Source organism: Pocillopora damicornis, chromosome 4 (genome assembly GCF_964200805.1).
Source record: "Pocillopora damicornis chromosome 4, jaPocDami1.2, whole genome shotgun sequence".
NCBI classification, from domain to species: Eukaryota; Metazoa; Cnidaria; class Anthozoa; order Scleractinia; family Pocilloporidae; genus Pocillopora; species Pocillopora damicornis.
Genome location: NC_142673.1, coordinates 9,593,027 through 9,616,838, shown reverse-complemented (window position 1 = coordinate 9,616,838; position 23,812 = coordinate 9,593,027). Strand labels below are relative to the sequence as shown.

Sequence of the window (23,812 nt, the reverse complement as noted above, 5' to 3'; positions counted from 1 at the left end):
GTTTGGAATATTTTTTGTTGTATTGGTAATGGAAGCAATGATGAATGTTGAGACAAATGGGGAAGGTAAGAACATCAAGATGTTATTGTCATTAATGAGTAGTGCACCAAGAAGTGTCTATATTATTGTGTTCACTTAAGAAAACTTTCATGCTTCCTACACATAAGAATATGTGTAACTTCCTTTTTTCCTGAAATAAATCAAAAGAAAATGTTCCTTGAAACAAAATCTTGAAAATCTCAAAAAACAGAGAAGGAATACTCAAAAAATACCTGTTACACAGGACACATTTTTGTTATCAGTCTAAGACTTGACCTAATGAACAGCAAACTCAATTAAAGGAAACAGAATCAAATAACTTTTGTCAAATCATGTGGAACATGGGTCAGCATTGATATTAATTGTTTTACCTAAGGATCATGTTTACTTTTAGTACCTAGTACTGCACCCAAAGACTTAAGAGTGGTTGAAAAGGGCACAACCTCAATGACTGTTGTTTGGCAATCTGTTGTTGGTGAAGTGTTGGGATACAAAATACGATATAAAAAGGCTGGGAGTGGTCAATACAAGTACATTGAATTACTTGGTGGTTGGGAGTCTCAACATCAAGGAAAAGTAACAAACCTTGAGGAGAATACTTCATATGAAATTCAAGTAGCTGGATATACAGAAGATGGTATAGGACCATATTCAGACAGGATAATGGAGAGGACAAAAAATGGTGAGATTTATAAATTCTTAATTTTGTGCAGTCTTTTGATAATTGTAGTTACACCACTCTTGTGTAGTCTTTTTTTTTTTTTTAATTTATGTTTGGTCATACTTTGTTGTGAAATAGCAAAATATGAATGGGTAGCAAAAAGATGGATTTCGGCATCATTTGAAAAGGAAACTGAAGAATAATTGTAGCATAAGTGGGCGTTGACTTAATGAAGCTATTAATGTTGGTTTTAAATTACACTGTCTGCAAATCTTTGTGTAATATGTATGTAATTACATAATTTTAATGTCACATGCCAAATAGGTACATACAGTCAAAAATGTATTATGCAGTCACTAATGGATAAAGAATCATTAAAAACTTTACTTTATGTCATAAGTGACCACAATAATAGAGGTGAAAATTACAGCAATTGAGAAGTACAAATTTTGGGACTTTGAAAACTGACCACATAATACAGGGTGACTGTGTAATACAGTGCCACTTAATACAGGTTTAGCTGTATGTGTGAAAGCTGTGTGATTTATATGTTACTTTTCATATTTTTGAATCATGTGGTATTTTTGAATTGTAAAAAAGGAACCTACTGTATTTCTTCACCTATAAGTCAACCTCAGCTATAAGCCAGGACCCTAAAAGTTAGAGACCTTCCAACAGACTTGTGTTGTCCAAAAGGAAAAGCAAAACCATTGGCGATAAGCCAAAAGCAAAATTCTTGATTGTAACCAGCCATTTAAGTGAGTGAACCTCATGGAAAAAATTGGGAAATGGCTCAATGAACACAAAAGCTAATGAATGAGAATAAACACACAAGAAAAAAAGCGAATCAGTGAAGATGTAAATACTACTACGTGACTACTGAAACACAACAATACTCTCAGTTACTGTAACCTGACAAACATTTCAATCAAGTATCTCTTTTGTCACTGTTATTTTTCTCATCATGCCAAAAGCATGCTGCTCTTCATATACTATGGCTTTCAAGATAAAAGTTATCGCGGAAGCTGAAGCTGTAGAAAACAGCTTGGAAATTGCTTGAGATTATGGATTTACCAAGTCCATGGTGTGAGGTTGGAGAAGGGACCAGGTGACTATTCTTTCTGAAATCATGCACTAGCAAAAGCAGGAGGGATTGATTCAAATATACACATGCGACCTCAGTTACATTTGTAGATCAAATTGCATACTGAAACAGATTTCTGTTTTGTAACAAAACTATTTTTCCATCTCTTGGCAATCTGTCAGTAAGAACAACAAGGAACTACACAAAGAGGTATTGTAAATGAAATCAATAATGATCTTTTCTTCAGTGCTAATCAAAGCATGGACATGAGCAGTGTCTTGGTGAACTTCAGGTTGTGGTTTGGGGTTTTTCCTAGTGTGTGTGTGTGTGGCCAGGCAACTGAGTTGTTTCTTTAACTAGAGGCAGCCATGGTCAAGACTATTACAAAAGGCCAGGTCTTATACTCTTTTGAATCTCAAAATACAGTAATTCGTTTCAATTAATGTTTGTAAATATTATAATTTTATTTTGAGCAATTTATTTAAGTTAATCCTGTAGCTCTTTCAATAAACTTAGAATGATTAGAGGTAAAAGAAAATTACACTCGTTTTAAATTAAAGAACATCTTCAGATTTACTTGCTTTTAAACTGCTTGGAACTGAAACAGAGAGTATACAAGACTAAGTCAGCAGAAATTGCATTTGATCCACAACATTTTAGGGAATGCTGAGAGTAGCAGAAAGTGTATAATTGCTGCACTCTAAGATAAGCTGCACCTTCAGTTTGGCGACTTAAATTGTGGAAAAATTATTAGAGAGTTGCTTTATTTTTGTTGATTCATTGAGTGCACACACATGTAAATTCAATAACATTGAAAACAGAGAATATTTTAAATTGATTTCTTACCTATAATTTTAGCTGTAACTTGTAAGTGTGGATAACATATGATTATATTTACCAACTTTAAGTTATGTTTGATCTTATTCTTTACTTTTCATTTAGTATTGTTTTTAATCCTGTCCAATTTGCAATATATTTTTACATAAAGTGGTAGGAAATAATTTTTTGGTTGTTGAGGTCATTCATAGCTCAATGAGAATGGATACTGGATATAGGTAGCTTTTGAAGCATTAATTTTTATCACAGTATATGGCAAGCTGGATTCCTTGTCAAGTAGCTTGTATCTTTGATGCAAATTTTTGGTATATTTTCCAGATGCTACTGCAGATTCACCATACCTATGATTTGTGATGAGAATTTTTGGAAACAATTTTGGCTTATGTGCTGGTATTTACAGCAATTTAGATTTTAGTACCCCTAAGATCACACCACCATTACAAGCAATCAGGTACCAAAGCATGACCACTGATTTTGTCACACCTTCGGTATTAAAAGGAGCAATCTTATGTGTGCATGACCAAGGACATGACTTGTAACTTCAGGAGGATTGCAATATACTCTTTTCTTCATGCTCTAAGCATCATGGTTTTGCTCACCATGGTGACTAAATTTGTAATATTTATTATACTCAGTTTTCATACATGTAGTCTGAGGTAAAAGTGGTGTAAACATTAGTGTTAAGAATTATTTCTCATGCTCCATCATTTTAATTAGTCTTTGAAAATTTGCCTCTTTCTCTCTGGTGTGTTAGGCCTTGAAACAGCATGAATTTTCAAAACTAACAATATGAAAAAATTAAGCTTGTCTGATTGGCTGAAAACAAGTCTATTTTTCTTGTAACATGCACGGTTGCAAAGTTGGTAACATGGGTGCAAATTGCAAATAGCGTTCAAGCCGTCAAAACGTTTTCTGTCTGTCTGTCTGTGATGCTTTTTTCATGTAAATTATTAACAAGTAACAACATGAATTTTGTGCAATCTGGTGTAAATAAGCACTAATTTTTCAAATGACTACAAATTGCATCTGCTCTACTGGCTTGTGCAATCAAAATTAGCACCAAATTGCATTCAAAATGATCATGTTATTACCTTAGTATAGAGTAACTGGTCAAGTTGCCTGAAAAATCATCTCGCTTGAATTTCTTTTGTCTAGAGTCTGAGTCATGTCACCCAAACAAAAACCCAAAGTTAATTCACCCAAAGAAATGATCAATACTTATAAGATCAGACTTTCAAACTGTAAATAGGCAATAAAGTCGAGAAAACTTTATCACTAAAGTGCTATTTATTTTTTGACAACACCTTGAAGATGAAAAAAAAAAGAAATATGTTCCACTGACTACTCTAAAAGCGTTGTTTGCTTTAACCATCAAAATGAAATGTTCATTTGGTTCCAACTTGTTTCAGCTAATACTGACCTTACCACCTATTATAAAATCAATTAAGCTCTGTGGTCAGCAATACAGTTTTGGTCAGTTAGGAAATGTACATAGTTTGAATAGATAGCTTTTTTTTAATTATTCTAAAATCTAATTTTTTTGTTACACCACATTCTTTTTGTCATTTAACTCTACTGTTTTTTTGGTCCCAGCTATTAATAAATGTCGATCCTTTATTTAAGAACCTTTGTTGATAAATATGAAATTTTGATCTACCTGATTCTCTTCAACTAAATTTTAGTTAAGTTTAAAGGATTAGTGGGAAACTAATAAACGTTTAGGGGCAGGAACATCAGTCTTCCATAAATCATCTGAATTTAGAAACTTAAAAGCTGTTTTATTTTTTCAGATATTTCCTGTCACAGTCCAAATGTTAGCCTGCTAAATGTCTCACCGAATACTCCTCCAGACTTGAAAATGTACCAATCCAGCCAGTTGATAATTCAATCCGAGGTCAGTTTGAATTGTGAGGTATCCCACAGGACATTGTTCATCTGGAGTGTTTATCAACTGCATGAAGAAGGCACTCTATTACTCACAAGAAATAGCTCTTCAGAACTGCGAATTACTCCACGATTGTTGCCAATTGGTGTATTTTTGGTTCAACTGAATGTCAGTATGATAGGAACACAGGTGTCTGGGGTCAGTCAAGGTTATTTCCAAATAGTCAGAAGCCCTCTAATACCAATCATCGCTGGAGGAAATAAGGTGACTAGAAGACGTAGCAGAACATTGGTTTTTGATGCATCTATGTCATATGATCCTGACGAAGAGGACCCACAATTTTCAGGTTAGTGAGCAAATACTTTCAATAAAATTTACAGAATGAACAGAGAAGAAATGAAGAATTGAATCTTTTAGATAAGCCTAATCGTGCGGGCCTCTTTTTTTTTTTCAAGTAGTTGGACTTTCCAGGGAGAATGAAAATAAATGAATGATGGATAGTTGGGTGAACAGGTGGAGTGAGTTGCTGACTGAATCTGGCTCACTTGCTAGGGAGTTGGAGCTGAATTATATCGTATAGTAAGATTTTAAAAGGACGCTGACAGGCCTCTGTGAGTCAGTTCCATTAAAAGATTATTCACTCAACTAATTTTGGTAACCCTATATTCCAACTAGTTTGTTTTTGGACCAGCTGGATTTCCCTTTAACATCGAAGACCTAGGAGGTTGCTTCTTCTATATTTACAGTCTGCAGCACATAGTTTGGTGTGAGTCTTCGCTAACATTTTGTAGTAAAGAATGTGATGTAAATTGTCATGAAAGATGTTCACTGCGCATTTGGTTGCATATTTTGACGTCTTCGTTTCCCCGAAAAGGTCTGCATCCAGCTCACTATCATCGAGGCAGGAAAAGCGCTGAAGTCAGTTCTTTCTTGTCCTTTTTTCCCCTCGGGCTCAAGGGCGAATAGATAGCCAAACCCGAAATCAAAATTTTTGCAAATTAAGGTACTAAAGTATCTGTAATAAATCTTGAATTTTTTTTCGATTGTAGCGAAAGCTTAGAAGTGTTTTTCGAATGTGCTGCGAAACGCAATAAGTGTGAAATCATAATCGTGTGTACAAACTCGCATCTAAACACATAAATCGACCGAAGAGAGCGCGCGTACTATCTTGATTGTTTAATTAACGCAATTCACAGAAGATAACTCACCTTATGCGCATGATACTTTTACATTACTACCAAACGTTTGATGCTGAAACTCTTTTAACAAGGAAAATTCAGGACACTATGAAAACAGCATAGAATAATTAATAACCAGAATTGAAATCGAATAGGTAAAAACCAGAATTTAAATCGAATAATGATCGTAAATGATTCGAAAATCTTTGCGGGTAATAATGGAAAATCAGTCCCCAGTTCTTCAGCTTCCACCTCCAAGGTCTGACTGACACATTTGACTGACCCACTAAGTCATATTGACTGACCAGCTTAATGAGTTAAACAGACACAAATTTGTTAGTACAGCCATTCATGATCTATGAATACTATGTTCTGCTATTTTAGGCCTCAATTTTACGTGGTATTGCGGACAGGAATCATCTCTGAATCTTAATAATTCAGATGAGGCAGGATGTTATTATAGGGCCGGTGAAAAAGAATATGTTGGACATGAACTTAGAGTAAACAACAGTCTTATGACAGAAAACACCTCATACTTCATAACAGTTTTGGTTACAAAGGATGAAAGGAAAGCTGAGTACACTCAAGAAGTGCTTATCGTCCCTGGTGACCCACCAGAAGTGCAAATCAGGTATTAGATACATGGGATATCAGACGCTTGAACTCCTTAAGTAATTTGCCATAATTGATAAACTCATAACCTTTCTCGAAATGTTTTCAGCACTTGTGTTGAGTCGTGACTCTCACTTGTATTGCGTAGTTCTCAAATTCTGGGATTTGCTCGCATAGCAGGAGGTCTTGATCTAACAGTATAGCCAGAGTTATCTCAGTGAGCTACGAAAGGTAGTTTTTTTGAAGCACCGCAACGTAGAAACTAATATAGCGCAAAAACTGAAATAAGAGAGAGCATCGCAACTTTAACGCAACATTTTCTTGCCACTTATAATACCTTGTAAGAAATAAATGCTCCACACCAGGGCTGCAGATGGGGAGAGAAAAGAGGGGAATCGCCGTTTCTGAGGCTACTTTTCTTCGATGAAACAGCGCTTAACAGTGACCTTTTGTCATTACACGGAGAAGGTCTCGTGGAGTTCGAATAGCGATATTTTGGGTCGTTTCATTACCTTGCGAAAGTGTTCTAGGAATTAGAACCATAAAACTATATATGAAAAGATAATAGCAGTGATGTAGAAATACCATTAAGTAGGCGTCATCATTCAGTATTGATATCGAGCCTTTGCTTGTATTTTAAACTCATTTTTTCAATGAACTCCAATGTGTTGGGGTCATCGTTGTTGAGTGAGAAAGTACTGCATCTGCACACTTTCTGCTTTTTCCCAACCTTGTCACCGTGCATTCCTGAGTCCAGGGGGAACGACATGAATCTGCCTTACCTACAGTCAGTTTTTTTCTCGAACTGTAGGTGTGTGGAAAACTGCAATGCCAAACTGAATCCATCTGGAAGAATGGCTCTTCAAGGCATGTGTACAGGTTCCTCATGTTATGGTGCCCTTATCTTCAAGTGGACAGTTTTAAAAGACTTTAATGACTCCTCAAACAGTTCTCAGTGGTGTGAGATTTCAGAAATACAAGAGGTGATAAGTACTCGTGTTTCATCAAAATCTCTCGTCACCAGGCCTGGAGTGCTGACACCTGGCACTAGGTATAAGTTTATATTGACTGCACAACGACTTCGTGGATACCACGGGTACTCCGAGTACCACGTGACTTCAAACAGCCCGCCTGTTGGAGGAGTATGCAATGTGAGCCAAACCTCAGGAGTCGCTCTTATTACAGAGTTTACTTTTACTTGTGATAATTGGCAGGATCCAGACCTTCAGATACCCCTTCAGTTGCAGTATGAATTTATTTACTTCACAGATAATCTTCTCAACGTGGCATACAAAGGAGTAAAATCTAGTTTAACAACCAAACTTCCTTCTGGGGAGAAGAAAAATAACTTTACTATCGACTTTCGAGTGCGAGTGACGGACATGTGGGGATCATTCGCTGAAGTGAGGACTCCAGTCCAAGTAAGAATATGCATCAGTACAGAAAAATCGTTACACATTTATCGACTTCTTTCTCTTTAACTGAGTTAGTCTGTTATTATAAGATGTAGCTAGTGCAAACTGTCTGTAGCCTGCTTTCTTCAAATCCATTCTCTATTATGCACAGCTGTAAAATTTAAGCATACAGAAGGACGCGTGCTTTTAACTGCAGCACGCCAGTTATGGAACATTATCCCCAAAAAAGGTTAAAATGCAGAAAGCGTTGCTACTTTTAAAACAAAACTTATTACATTTTTATTCAAGAAGTATTTCGATAAGTCTTTATTCTTAACATTTTCCAAGTATTTTTAAGTGTACAATACTGTCTTTAATATTTCAGCTAGGACTCGAGATGTCAATGTTATTGATTCATTCTATACTGTCCTGTAATGCGCAGTAAGGTCAGAAATTTGCTGAGCCCTCGACACCCAAACATTATTAAGACATTCTCCATACTGTTCTACATTCATTTCCTAAGGTGCTGACAAGGAGAATTTGTTTGACAATCCAGAGCTTTGAATTTTTTATTTGGTGATCATTTCCCTTACTCTCGTGATCTCACTGTGCGATTCAGGGTGATATTGTGAGGAGAAATTAGATGTAAGGCACTCCAAGGGGGTTAAAGGGTTAATATCAACTTCTGTATTATCATTGCTATTATTATTATTATTATCTTTTTTTAAATATAGGTATTGGAACCCAGCACTGAACCAGAAACCCTCGTTGACATCGTCACAAACCTCACAACTGGAGATAAGAGTGAGCTGAATTATTTGATCCAATCAGGTGACATGCCACGTGCTGCGCAACTGACGGCGGCCGCCATTTCGGTCTTTAATATCATTGCTCGTACGAAGACGACGAAAATTCAGGCCCAAGAGTTGACTGAGAAACGGATTATGGTAACGATATTTTATGATGCAACTTTTCGTAAGGCCACTCAAAATATCTCTGTCAAAAAGTTTAAGCATTAAAGTTTCAAATAATTCCCATAGTAGAGAGGCTTAGTGAAGACCCATCTTCTCTAGCCGAAGTTACAACATTGAGTTCCCTTTCACTTTGAGCCTTCAAAGGCGACGTGATCTGCTAACCTTCAGCTTTGCAGTATAGTACAGTGAAACTGATTTTTAGCGTTAATGTGACTTTACCCAAAAAGTCTGTTCATGATCATGCATTAGTTCACCGTTTGAAACATTCAACTGTGCTCACATTAAGAACAGACTTCCTTGATTGTTGTGTTTATATGGTTATACCTATGTGCTCCTTAGAACATCGTATCGCTTCTCACGAAATGCCCATGTGCCTCTCATGTCCATTTACTTTAACCAATCGACTCCTTCGCAGGGAAAACATTTCATTTCCATCATTGAAAGTTCTCACACATTTAAAAGGACTCTCTTCCTCTTCTCACTACGTTCTAAACAATATAACTCGTTTCATTTCTTTTTTTCCTAATGTTACAGATGAAATCAAACATCATACAGCTGTTTTCCGCTTTCCCGATAGAGACTGTCGTCAGAGTACAGCAGGTGTCAAATGTGATTGCCTCTGCAACTTCGGTCATTGATGAGGTTACCGTCGTAGCACAGGTGATTTAATAACCGGTCACTGCTTTGGTATCAAGCGAGGATTACTTCCTTTGCTAAAATCAAAGATAAATAAATTAATGTTCTGGTCCTTTTAATTTTTGTTTTTGCAGAAAGATGCAACGGATGCACTTGGAAAGATGACTTCAGTGTTGAAGGGGGAGAGTACAGCTGGGGAGAGTTACGACTCGCTTTTTGATGGTGCAAATAGTCTTGTGACTGGTCTCGGTAGCATACTTAAGATAGCATCACATGAAGCTAGTGTATACGATTCGCATTCGCAGGAGAAGCCTCACATCAAAGCCGGCTTCTTAAATACAGATGAACGACTCTCACGTAAAAGCCGGAGGTTAGCGTTTCAGTCAAGAAATTCTTTGCCGTATTTATGGGCCAGAAGGAGCGGCAGAGACACATCTGACGCCAAGTTGCAGGTAAACAACCGTTTAGTAATGATTACGTGTTCAAAACCGAGATAGTTGGATTTTACCCTGAACGTCTTTTGTACTTGAAATGTTCGGGTAGAAGATGCATTTAAAAAAATCTTGATTTTTGGTTTGATGGCAAAGTTATAGCAATCGGACAGGTAGCTCACGGTACCAAATAACGAAATTAAAATAGCTTTTATTATCTGTAAGTAATGATGACAGCAGCCATTTTTTTATGGACGTTTCGTCTCAGGCTCGGATCCATGTTGAGAGTATACTCCAGTGTTTGAGAGAGATCGGGAATATCATCCTTTCCCGAACTCTGGTTGGCGAGGAACCAAAACAGCTGTCGGCCCAGGCCATGTCTCTGTTAGTGTTGCGAGAGGAGCCGGATGAGCTCGCTAGGACCGCTTTGGAAAACGAAGGAAATAGTTTTCATCTTACCTCATTATCCATTCAGTTAGCCAATGTTACCCATTTCGTAGATAGCCAGGTAGGTAAAGAACTTCAGTATTAATTTGTGCAGAGCAGAACTTTATTATAAAATTGCGCCATTATATTAATGTTAAAGGACACGCGATAAATAAATCTCTAAGTAAACTTTCTGGCTCGTATGGGGATTATTTGTATGGGCGTGTCCTGTTATAAAAAGCTTCTTGTTTGTGACTTCTAAGTTTTTATTATGATGTTGGCGAAAGGACAACCATCAGTATGACGTTATAGCATTAAGTCGATGTATTTAATAAAAGACGTTCTCTTTGAAACCAGGCTAAACAATAGGAAATCCCTACATCTTTTATTGTTTGTTTGATAAGATATTGTTAACTCAAGTGTTTTTGCTCATATCAAACCTTGTCGCCATAAAGCGGTGAAACTAACACTTTGCTCGAGCCTAGATGACTATTTGTTAACATTTGATCGACCGTGATTGATTAAAGATCTATTGCAATTTTCTAACCATTAATATTTAAGTGAAACCTATAAAGAGATAGAGGAGACGAGAAATATCTTTTGGTAGTGGGTTCCAGAGAAACTGCCTTAAGAGCCGTTTAAAATTACAAATGTTCTTTCGTCTTTGTCTACAGATGGTAACAACAGACTTTACACCTTTCTCTTGGGATCCCTCAGGATCAAGAGTGACGACTGCAGTTTCAAGCCTTGAACTTAGGAACAGCTCTGGACATCTCCTGAATACGACAGAACTGACAGCTCCGATTGCTATAAAACTTCAGAACCAAGACTTAACAAATGCTTCTCAGACTCATTACGTTGGAGCCAACAGATCTGTTTTCTACAAGATAAATGTCACTCAATTAGGGATGGCATTGATGTTAAACATTCGTCCGGAAAGCAACAAGACAGAGTTTATGGTGACTGTTAGGTATGGAGAGCGGTCTTCCCCAAGTAATAACGACTTGAATTTAACAATACCTGACCTTTCATCTTGCTATAAGATGCCAGAAGGTTATGTGAACTGTTCACGCGATCCTTATATAGTTTTCGTGAACCAGGAATACGTTGAGAACAAAGGTCTTGGATACTACTTCATCAGCCTTACTGCCGTGTCAAAAATTTCTGAGACCTCCCGTTCTAGGCGCTGCACAAAGCAGTCATGTATGCAGTACAAAGAACTGCCCACCACAGGTGCAAGTTTCAACGTGCCCCAATACCGTGAAGGAGATGAAAATTACACCATACGAGTGATACCGGCTGCTTGTCTGTACTGGAACGCAGTAATATCTCAGTGGACATCTGAAGGATGCAAGGTGAAAAATGTGCTTGCTTCCCGCTATTTTCACTCCCATCTTTCATATTCACCTTTACTTGTATTAAATACCAAAATAAAACGATTGTTAACTGTTTTATTGCAGGTAGTCGAAGACACAACTCAAGATTACATTCATTGCTCTTGTAATCACCTGAGTGCTTTTGGTGGTCAGTTACTTGTGGCGCCTACTCCCATCGATTTTGATAAAGTTTTTACGGAATTGGTTCGCTTGCCAGATAGTGGAAACTTAGCTGTTATAATAGCAGTTAGCTGTGCATTTGGTCTTTACCTAGGAATGCTGCTATGGACTCGGAAGAATGACAAACTTGATCTGGTAAAGGTAAACACGTAATTTCTCTTTACTACGTGCTGCCAAAAATAAAGCTGGTCTCTTATAATCTCGCGCTCAGTGAGCTATAGATGACTGACAGCTAGCTCCCAATGCCCTTATCGGTCTGAAAGCTGATTGGTTCTTGCTTTGCTACCCGACGGAATTTACTTAACGTGGGCAAGATTAGTTTTCTCACGAGAAAAGAAAACTATATATCCACTATCCTGTATTTCCAAGATGTGTGTTGCAATTTTTCATTCTCTAAATCGTCTCCGATCGAAAGGCAAGTAATGGAAGGAATTGGCCGTCAACACTCAAATTCAAAAGCAAACGTTTATGTCAAGCTGAAATGCCAACTGAGCCATTTTTTAAGAGATTAAGAGAAATGGCGCGACAAAGGAAAGCTGAAAGGTGACTTCGACTGTAAGACACTAGTCATGGTATATGAAATGCCACGGAAATGCCACGGAAATCTTTAGGGCTGCGACGCATTGAGAGTTGATATCAGCTTCGGTGGAAGTACTAATATTCCAAAGAGAGCTTACTTATCACTAAAACAAAACTTTTGAAGTCATGTGGAAACTATATACTGTAAACTGAGGTGAACCCTAAACCTACGTACAAGGTTTTTTTGTTGATAATAGTGGTAATTAAATGACTTTCCTCTGGCATATTGCTTACTTGCACCCTTCTTGAGTCGGTCGCAGATGAAAATAACGCCTTTTAAAAAGTCATTTAATTCCATTATCGTAACAGTTTGTGTCGATTTTGAACAAACTTTGACCAGTTCCCTTTTCATTCCTGTCAGGTGGGCGAGAGGGCACTTATAGGAGTGCCTATGCCTTGGTCTCATATGGTTGAGGTTCAATTATCTACAGGCATCTGGCGAAACTCGGGAACCACTGCCAACGTTTTTATTGTTCTAGAGGGAGAGTTAGGTACCAGTCGACCTTACCATTTGAAGCACCATTCGTGCATTCCTTTTGCAAGAGGGAGTATTATTTCCTTCGTTATTTCCATTCCTACCAACATCGGCACCATAGAAACCGTTCGCATATGGCATGACAACTCGGGCACCAGTCCATCATGGTTTTTGAATCACATCAAGGTTAGCGATCTGTCCACTAGGATAGAAAGGAAGTTTGTCTGTTTTTCGTGGCTGGCTGTTGATAAAGGTGATGGACAAATAGATCGCACCCTTCGCTTCACTTCAGCGGATGACAGAAGAATTGATTTTTCCGCGTATGTTCAGAATAGAATTGCTGAAGAAGTCAGTGATTTACATTTATGGTTTTCTGTCGTCACAAGACCACCAAGGTATCGATTTACCCGCTCGCAACGTTCATCTTGCTGTCTGGCACTATTGCTGACAACCATGCTAACCAGTGCGATGTTTTACGAGCATAGAACAGCGATGGACGACACACAGGGATCGTTGAGGTTGGGCCGTTTTGTCGTAAACTTCAGAGAGTTCATCATTGCAGTGCAGAGCCTTACAGTTGTATTTCCTGCCTATATCTTGACTGTGCAACTTTTTGCTCGTACTCGATCCTCGAACGAGAATAAGCGACTGGCTCTGAAAACCAACGCAAGGACGAAATTTACTCAGAGGGAACGCGAGTTTTCTTTCCCACACTGGTTTATTTGCGTTCCCTGGCTCTTGTGTTTTCTTCTTTCGACCTGTTCGGCGGCTTTTGTTATCTTCTACAGTCTACAGTGGGGTGCAGATACAAGTGAGCAGTGGCTGGTTTCTGTTGCAATGTCAATTTTGTTGGACTTTTTTGTGACAGAACCTTTCCAAATCATCGTCATTGCCTTTCTGCTGCCTCGTATTTTCAAAAGAGGACCTGATAGGTCTACCTGGACATCTTGCCCTGACGACTCAGAGGTTTATCTCGAAGATATCAAAGTTGGCGAGCTAGGCTGGGATGAAGCCGACGAAGAAGTTAAAACACCAAAGCCTTTAACGAAGAGAAAATTGCGTCACACAAAGGCTGCTCGAATGAGGGAGATATATATGTATACAGCTCTTCGAAATATAGTGTCTTACTTGTTGTACTTGTGTATTCTTTGTATTGTTTGCTACGGTGGACGTAGCGAGCATGGGTACCTGATGACATCGTCCATGAAGAATACATTTGGAGAACTTAATACGGTACGTGAATCGCTTTTCCTTATGGGCTAATCTTCTTGTTTCACAGGTGCCCAATTTAATAAGAATGGATACTAGTAACCTAATGATGTTAACAGACATTTGCAAGGGCCCGTCTTTCGAAGGTGACGGTAACTTTACGAGCGTAAAGTCTCATTTTAAATCTAAATTGAGGAACCAGAGCTGCGAGGCTTTAATAGAAAACCAATACATTTTGTTTCATTTCCTGACTGATTAAATTTCGAACTTATCGATACCTCAATTGATCTTGAGTACCGTAAACGTCCATGTATAAGCCGCATCCGTAGATAAGCCGCACCCTCGATTTGGAAGTGTAGAATTTGGAAAATAATAAAAACAATACAGTTTGCAGTTTCAGTAGAGTTGTATTGCTACAAAGAATCAAGGTTTCAAAACACCTACACAGAAGTTTTGGCTATCTTTCACATTTATCAAGTCTAAAGAAAGCGAACAGAAAAGAAAACAAACAAGTGCTTAGTTGCCAAGCTTTAAATGTTGGGAGGAGGTATGAACATGACCAACAAAAATCCACCTTTCGGGGATCAGAAATTAACAATCCTTTAGAGAAAAGGACCCATAGAGGGAAGGTTTGTATTTTAGGAAACATCAAAGTCATAAAAACACTATAAACGCTCAGGCAAAATGCAAATAGACAAGCTTCAGTTTAAATATTTTTGAAGTTGCAAAAGCAGAGCTGCGTGGGTGTGTGGCAGCTCAGCTTCAAGATGCCAATTCATATTGAGATAAGTTGCGCTGAGTACAAGGGTAGCTGCTAAAACCTTTTAGAAAATCTAAAATTCAATCCAGTTCGTCCATTACCTGGAAATAGAGCGAAACATTTTAAATCCTGAAGAGAAATTTCGGAAATGCTTTGTGTCGTCTTCGACAAAGCAAGGGAAATTGCTTTTGTTTCACGTCAGTTGAGCATCTGATATGTGATAAATCACAAGCAATAGACTAGTCACAGTCATTTAATGAATACTCTGTCACCTGTATGAATATTTCTATGTTTATTTATCTATTTATTTATTTGTCCCGCCGAACCATGTAGATTTCAAATCACTTCAACACATGGGACTGGGCACGTGACGTTTTGGTGCCAGGTCTTTATGAGGATGGGAAAAACGTCACACTGAATAGTTCCAGGCCGCACATTGGAGATGGCGACGCTTTTCTCGTTGGAATGCCTCGTCTTAGGCAGCTACGAGTCAAAGAAGGTATTTTGAAGGAATTTTATCAACCTTGACCAAACAAACATGCTTCCTGAATTTATCTCGCTGAAGAGACTGATTAAAGGTTACCTCACGAGCTACAACAAGTTTCGTCAACTGTTCACGTTTCGTTTCTCAAGTTTTGAGTTCATTAAAAACCTTACAGAAATCAAATGACATATATTACATGGTGGAACTGCGAGCATAAAATTAATTGCAGGATATAGCTACCTTAGAGTTATGAGTTTGATTTGATTTTAATGCAAAATGAATTAGGATCTATTAACTGTTATGGTAAACTGCACAGGAAAAAGGTAATTTAGTGTCAACAACTGAGTTGAAAACGTAAATTAGCCACCGTAAAGGGTAAAAAAGAAACGCACCCATTTATTCATTTGCACAGGAAAAAATTGCGCTTTTTGAAGGTTTCGCAAAAATCATTTCATGATATTCGGTGCGATTTATTCACGAATGGTACCAACATTTGCTCTAGTTTTGCAACTTACAGCTCACTACTGGATCAATAAAATAGTTGTACCAACTAAAAATCCTCTATGTGAACTGAATTTTAGCGATTTAAAATTGGATGTAATAAGGTGGGAATTGAACCTCTTGTCTTGCAATTTTGGTCTAAAATCATACCTGTGATTTCGAATCAAACGCGCGCTGCGCGCTCATTTGAAATCACGCACATGATATCAGACCAAATTAGACTCCACTTAGTTCAATAATCATTATTAATTAATGAATTTATTGGCATCTCATGTACGCTTTATGTGCTTTTTTTTTTTTCACTCTTAGGCTCCTGTGATGTCAGTATAGAGGAATTGACAACGCCTTTCAACTCCTGTGTGGCTACATACACATTCGGTAACGAAGACAAAACCAGCTTCCATGAAAAAAAATGGCGTTTGTCTTCCTCATTTCAAAATAATAGGTCACTCGTTAGTCTTCCTCAGGTCTGTCCAAGTGCTTGGCATTATTCTTCAGCCCAACAAACATTAAATCTTCCCTTATGGGGAAGACTTTATCTGTTTAACTTTTATAGTGAAGGAGGCTACCTGGCCGAGCTGGGCTACAATAAAACCACAGCCCTGAAAGTCATCTCTGAACTTAACTTGTTTGACTGGATTGACAGGTTTACCAGTGCTGTAATTTTTGAGTTCACGGTTTTTAACTCTCAAGTAAATTTGTTCAGCGTGATTTGGATCCTAACCGAGTTTTCACCAAGTGGTCTCGTGGTCTCTAATCACGTGATTCATACTATTCACATATATGACATTGGCAGGGGCTACAGTGCTGTCACCGTAACTTGTCAGTTGTTACTTGTGGTTTATATTGTATACTTTGTTGTTAAGGAAACGAAGAAGATGATTGCGGGAATTAAAAAATATTGTTCACAGTTTCTTAACTGGATTGAACTCACGCAGACTTTTACAGTCATTGGCTTTCTTACTACTTACGTTATGAAAGAAGCAGAGCTCTTTGCTACCACAGCGAAACTTAAGGAAAACACTTTTAAATCTATCAGCTTTGATTGGGGAGTTCTTTTGCAAGGCTTAGAAACGGTATTAATATCGTTACTGATGTTTTTGAACACTTTAAAGTTGCTCTATTTTCTCAAATTGAATTCCTACGTGAGGCATTTATTTCATACAATGAAAGGATCTGCTCAAGAACTCGCTCAGTGTTCAGTTGTATTCGCTGTCTTCATGTTTGGATGTATTCATGTAGGATACCTTCTGTTTGGGAGAGAACTTTACTCATTTTCTTCGCCTTTCATCATTCTACAGTCTCTTCTAGTCGAAGGAGTCGTCGGTGGCAGAGTCGACTATTTCAACGATTGCTCTACAATCATTGTCCCTGTTTATTTTACGGCGATAAAAATGGCAGTGAGTCTTATATGCATCAATATTTTCATTTCTGTTCTTGTCTATAAATATGGCAGCATCAGGCAACTTTCCAGAGGGAAGTTTGATCTTGGACGCTTCATGGTAATGAAAATGAAAGAACTACTGGTTTGTGGGGGCGACCATCTGAGAACGAATGAAGACATTTCTGAGCATGATTTACCAAACTCGGAGATCGAGGAGGATATTCTTCCTGAGGCAGCAGAGATATTGGCGAGGCTGGATCGGATTAATCATCTTTTAAATGTTCATTACGCTGTTGAATTTTGTGAGGACCTTGAACTGTTTTCTATGTGGTTTGATCTTCACATGCAAGCTAAGAAATCTAAGGATTTACAAGAAAATTGGGTCGATGCTCAAGAAAGTTCTGAGGCTGCTGTAGAAGAAGATTGGGTGGATTCACAAGAGTAAAGTAGTGCCTCCTTGTGTACTACATGACTCGCCTATAAAACGTGACTTGATTGCTTTCAGAATGGAAATAAACTGCAGCTCTGAAGGCGATATCATTGTCACTAACTTTGAACACTTTTTGTCATTTTTCATCCATAGCAGAATTTCATTAATGGCCACTTTCAAGTGCACGCACTTTTTAGATTTCACACCGCTATTTCGGTAATTGCTTAGGGTTAGTTTTTGAAAAGCCTAAGGTTTTTCTTGTTTATGATTCCGCAGTTACATTTGATGCGTTAATTAATTGATAGCGTTCTAAAGGCACTTTGATGTGGTTATTTTTTTATATGGAAAAATTTTTCAGAGGGGAGAGAATTCCATTGATCTATTCCATTGACCAGATCTACCGCCACCCGGTATATAACGTTGTAGGGTTTGTACATTTATCCGCTGGATTGTATTAAATACGGTCACTGGAAAGTGGTATCCGTGCAACTTGTGTTTGCAGACTGATTGCGTTCATGAGAACTTGGGGAGAGACAGAGTTAGGGACCGAATCAAGGATCAGATGAGGAAAGTCTAGTGCCTCACTGAAATGGTTGTATTTCTATGCAATTATGACCAGGCTTGAGGCTTGTAAATTAGAAACCGTCTTACCCTCAAAGCGTCACTCGGGTGTGTTGTAGCTCTCCTGAGCATAGTTTTGATCTGGCCGTAGCCGCCGAATAAGCACTTATATTTGCAGGGTCATCCTCTGTGTGATGCGGATCTATTCACAGTTTCTAAGAAAATTATGTAATGTCTGCAATCTGCATGATTCTCAGTTACCAAATTTCGGGGACTTATCGCCAGTATTCAAAAGATTGATATAACCACCCCCTGAATCGATGTGTCGTTTTCATTTGGTAGTTCTTGTAAAAGAAGAAGATTCTCTTTGATAAATATCCTCTGGTGCAGCACCCACACGGCCATTACACTTCCGCTTTAGTAACAAGTATATCCGAAATCATATGAAAACGATTCATGAAAATGCAATCAAAGTGGTCGGAAACAGAAAAGGAATTTATACCTAAGTGAATCAAATATCATATAATGTTTTCTATCAACAGTTCTACTTCACCCAGACAGGCGTGAATTGAACTTATGAAAGCACTTAATCATGGACAATTAAGGACATTCACACCTATTGCATCAAACTATCTTTACAGCACTCGTTCCGAGAAAACATTTTTATGACTACGTCGCATAACCACTGCAATACTCAGGTTAATTTGGAATTAATTTTTTGGGATGCCCAGCCTACCTCAGCCTTTTTTCCTAGTGAAGATTCCTATTTTTATCGTTCTTACAGAACGAAAATAAACAACCAAGAGGACGTTTTTTTGGAATTAACGTAGGTCACAATGAAACCTGGAGTATGCGGGGGCAAACATTGATTTTAAGTTTCCTTAGCTCGTGCGTTTCCAACGACGGCCATTTGTGGTAACAGAAGAACGGTGAGTAAGCAGCAATTGCATTAATAGCACTGAAGCGAGTTTTACGATTTAGAGAGCAAAGTTTAACTTCCTTTGTCAAATTTCACTGTTTTTCTATTTTTTTTTTTCAACTAAATCTTGGCTGGTAAAGTGTCTTGTCCTCGTGAGCGTTTAAGTCGGTGGAGAGGGATAATAAACTTACAAAGAACAACAAGAGAGCTACAGATATTGATCCAAGTTGCTTATGTGGAAAAGTTGTTCAAGCTTTTGGGTCAGGGCGAAGTGCAGATGAAAGGCGGGGAATATAGTATTTCATTTTTGCCGCGAATGAGAAACAGACTAAAAGCCAACAGGTTAGATGTACTTATGACTATAGACATCGAGGGGCCACCTTCTGTGGACTATGATTTTTCATTAGCCCTTGAAGAGTGGGCTATAAAGAACAGGAGAATTTTGAAATCGTGAAATACTGCTATTATACATGTACATGTAAGATGTTAATTAACTAAGAAGGATCTGCAATGAAATGTGGAAGCAAGAACAAATATGATATTGTTAAAATGATAATGGCACAACAGAGTTGTTGGTCTTGTTCTTTTACAAATAGTCACTTTCTTAATTATTTTAGTGGCCATGATCAGCTGCTGGTTGTAAGAGAATCATACAGTTAAGAGTTTACAGAGAAAGATAAAAAGAAGCATGCCACCTTACAATGTAACTTGTTGCTATTTCATTAAATGTTTAAAATTTTAGTTCAGTTTGAAATTTTCCCTATGCTTAAGCGACCCTCAGAAATAGAAAATGTCCCCCAAAAATAACCTAAAGGGACAAATTGACCCTAAATAGTCAAATCCTAGCTCAAACCCTGATATAGTTTTACTCCATAGAGTTTTTTTGTGATGGAATCTAAGGTTTCCAGCAACTGCATCCGTAATATTCTTAGGCCTTCTACGCCTGTAAAAAAGGTCAACAAAATCGAAAACATCATAGGACAGATTGTCAAAAGGCGACAGATTCAAAAGTTAACGCATCCTCAAATAAATAATGTTTTGCGACAAAGAAAATAGGGATCTTTCGAGCAAGATTTATCGAGCGTCCTTCAGAGGAATTTCCTAAGATTTGTTGGACCGTTAAACATATCTGTGCCCTTCCTAGTACCTATGGATACAAAAAATTAATAAGACCAAGTTTGAGATAAAGGAAGAAAACACAAATAGCAAGGAAACTGCCTTCGTAACCCCTATTTTTTTCGGTTTCAAATGATCGGCAGGACAAATATCTTAACTAGTGAAAATTTTGAGAGATTTCACCGAAGCAAATTGAATAAAATAGAAGACAAAGCCAAATTATCACGAGCGAGCGCCTCCGAAGACGCTCACCAGCGATAACTTGGCTTTACAACGAAAATAATTTTGTTGATATTTACTACAGCAAACGATAATCCGAACCTCGGTCATCGCCTTTTGATGGCTTTTAGTGACCTAGAAAAGCGAAAACAAAAAAATTGTCGAGAAAAAACATTACCCTGGCCCGCGCGCCAACATTGAGTAAAAACCCTATGGCGCCTCTATAAGGATTTTACAATACCTACTGCATCTCTTCGATCCCTTGTTGTGTTTGTAAGTCTTATTCCTCCAGAGCTCTCTGCTGACACATTTATGATGTACATGATATAAGCCCTCAAGCCCGTCTGCGTTGTGCTATTTATCGTGTAATCTTTTTTTTACAAAATTTCTCTCTAAACCACTCCCTAATTCAGTCTAGTAATATGTGAAACTGAAATAAAGAGGTTTCCTTGAAGATCTTTTTCTGCCATGTGACTCCATTTCACTATCAAGCTAATAGAGCTCTCGCTGTTAGCGGTTATTTAATCAGAAGGTTTGAGTACATTCAGAAAAATCATCTACTCGATTACTGAAATATATTTATGTTTCTGGACACATCTGAATAGAGAGATCAGCTGTAAAGAATTCAATGCCACACCTAGACACAATATAAATTACTTGAAAATGACTTTTGTCCCTAACTTGTTTAACTTCGCTATTGTTTCGAAAGAATGATAGAAGAGGCTTTCTCTTGGAAAGCCACAAGTCTCACAACATTTTTATCCAATTTCAAATCTCGTTAGCTTTTGTGAATCTCGAAATTTCCCATTTCTCTCAAAGTCTATTAGCTTGGCATTTTTCATATGTCTGAGAGTCTAAAGGTAGAGAAGCTTGGAATTATATTTGTAAGCGACGGAAGTCTAATCAAATTGTGTTCCCTTTCTTGTTCCTCCCTTGAGGTGAATCCTCAGATAAAAAATTATCCAAAAATTTTTCTTAAACTTTTTAATTAAATGTTCCCTACCAATGTCTGTTCCGAAAAATAGAATAAAAAAGATAGGTCACCGTGCTCGTTCAAGCCCCAAAGGCCATTGTAACTCTTTATCTGGTCCATGATTGAAAAACATTACCGTTTTCTTGCGCGCCCCTTATTCGCCTGATAACGAGTTTTTTTTAAAGAGAAATACAAGATGCGCAGTTCTATATTGAGGAATCATCCTAGGAGTCACTGGATTAGAATTTTTCTCCTTTTTATAATATTTTGATTGCCTTTTTTGTTCTCCTCTTTTTCTTCAATCCGTTTAAGGGGGCCGGAAGTTCAGGGCCTCCTCCTCCATAGTTATCAGACGTATCGGTTTTTTTTAACTCTTGGTTGACACTAAAATGCTTGCAACGACCGTGTCGTATTAGACTCCTCACCTGACTGAGTCTGTGCAGCAGAGCTGATTTGCTGCAAGTACGACCATGCTTGATTGTCTAAGCAATTAAGAGTGAATTTTTCTGGAGACCGCGTGAAATAAAAAAAATGTGGCACATGCCTAGAAAAAGCCCTACCTTCATACTTCGCTCAAAGATACCTTAGGGTAAGTCTATAAACTTGTTATAATTTTTTTGTTCAGAACTGTTTTTTTTTTCTAGAAAATCACCAAACACTGTATCGAGCCCCAACCGCCATAACAGTGGCCGAAATGAAGCCGACGAGTAGGGCAACAAAAACGTTATTCTTCAAAAGCGCAAAAGAAAGCAAGTCTTTCCGAATATTATCTATTTGTATACGAGGTATTAAAAAATGATTTCAATCTAATAACGGGATTTTGACATAACTATGAATTATTGGCGAATATTTGAAAATCGCCAAAATTTGATTGATTAAAAATTACATTTTGGAGCAGTTTTTCAATAAAAATTTTTCCTACTCGGTATAACTTGGAATCACTTGAGATGAGCATTTCTGAAAATTGGAAACGATATTCTTTTCAAGGATATAAAAATTAATTTGGGGCTCTTAATTACTGCGAAGAAATAGCCCGATCTATTTCGTGCAAATCGCAACGCCGCCGTGTAAATAACCGCAAATAGTCCAATTGTTCTTTTATTATCGAAGCCATAATTTCTGCAAATCTAGTACTAGGAACTTCTTGTCCTGTTTGTCATAGCGTCCTATTGTAAATTAACAACATTACAAAGACTTACCAGACCCAACAGGGAGGAATATTCCCGTGCGTCGAAGGATTGCTTTCGAAAGCGCTTTGTTTATACCACGGTCATCCTTTCGTGATTTCCCTTCCTTGGCATGCCTCGATAATTCGGATGGAACACGGCACCGTTGCGAGCCTCTTCGCCATCCAATGCCCAGAGGAGCATTGGATGCAAAGAGGAGCGATGGGCTGGGCAGATAGCCATGTCCGAAATATTGGAAGGCAACGTGAATATCGATGCCCGTGCTAAAATGAGATCGACTTCCGATTCAACATCATTCACGCCCACAGCCTGTTTGTGTGCTGAGATGTCTTTCTCACATGAGCGCAGAGGGACTATAAGAGAAGCTTTTCCTGCAACTCGACTTCGCTTTTCTTGGGAGCAGCATCCCCCAACTAATCTTTGAAAGGAGCAATTGATTTCCATTTGGTACGCTCACCTCTTAAAAAAATCGGCGGCCAAACGAAAACACCATTTTAGTTTGCTTTGGGAAATTTATGGCGCGACGCTCATTATATGGTTAGAAACTGTGCCTAATCTAATTTATTTTTTTAGCGCTGAGTATTTTAGAAAGCTACTCCCAATTTAATTTTTTCACTCCCGCACCTGTCTACCCTGCAAGCCGTCACAATTTACAAAATAGGATAACACATTTTTTTACGGTGATAAAAATTAATGCAGTGAAAATTCCTCTATGCTGTAGTAACATATACCTAATTCATTTAGCAGTCTAGGGTGACGCATGAGTGGTATCGCGCTTAAAAAATGCAAACAACGGTAATTTTAAATTCTGGATTTAAAACTTTTTCCCGGAAATAAAAAATAGGGGATAAGAAGGAAAGAAAATAAGTATATTGGTAACCGAGCCTCCTTTCGAGTGACATGTTATTGCGTGACACCATCGCAAAAAACGAACGTCAATGATTCATTTCATCTGTCAGGATGCTCTGGCTCGTTCTATAAAAAACAAACTTCCATTCTTATTGTGAAAGGAAGACTTGTAAAATGTGAGTGTTCCAAGCTGAAATATGGTTATAACTGTCCAGCAATGCGACGTTTCCGGCAGGAACCTTCGTGAGATGTTTCCATTGTGATTTGGTATACACCGCCTGTAGTGCTGTACTATCGAAGCTGTTGTCAAGTCTCTTTATAACAAGATTGAGGCAAGGAACCAATCTTAGAAAGGTGTTTTTCGCCAGGTGAGCTTAAGAAATCCAGTTTACAATCTAGTATAGGTCAAAGCGATGAGATTTTGTTGGAATTATGGCTTCGATAATAAAAAGC

The 23,812-nt window shown here is 38.0% G+C and overlaps 1 protein-coding gene across 1 annotated transcript; it reads left to right on the top strand.

The window, feature by feature from the left end:
• The first annotated feature begins 28 nt into the window (after positions 1–28).
• On the top strand, positions 29–18,009 carry LOC149046746 (polycystin-1-like protein 2). The gene is made up of 14 exons (XM_089202651.1): positions 29–65; positions 434–721; positions 4,412–4,852; positions 6,069–6,315; positions 7,108–7,717; positions 8,425–8,637; positions 9,199–9,324; positions 9,435–9,752; positions 10,000–10,239; positions 10,832–11,512; positions 11,618–11,854; positions 12,654–14,000; positions 15,070–15,235; positions 16,031–18,009. Exons 1-14 carry the CDS (start codon positions 29–31, stop codon positions 17,548–17,550), a joined length of 6,471 nt encoding a protein of 2,156 aa, XP_089058777.1. The 3' UTR covers positions 17,551–18,009.
• The last annotated feature ends 5,803 nt before the right edge of the window (positions 18,010–23,812 follow it).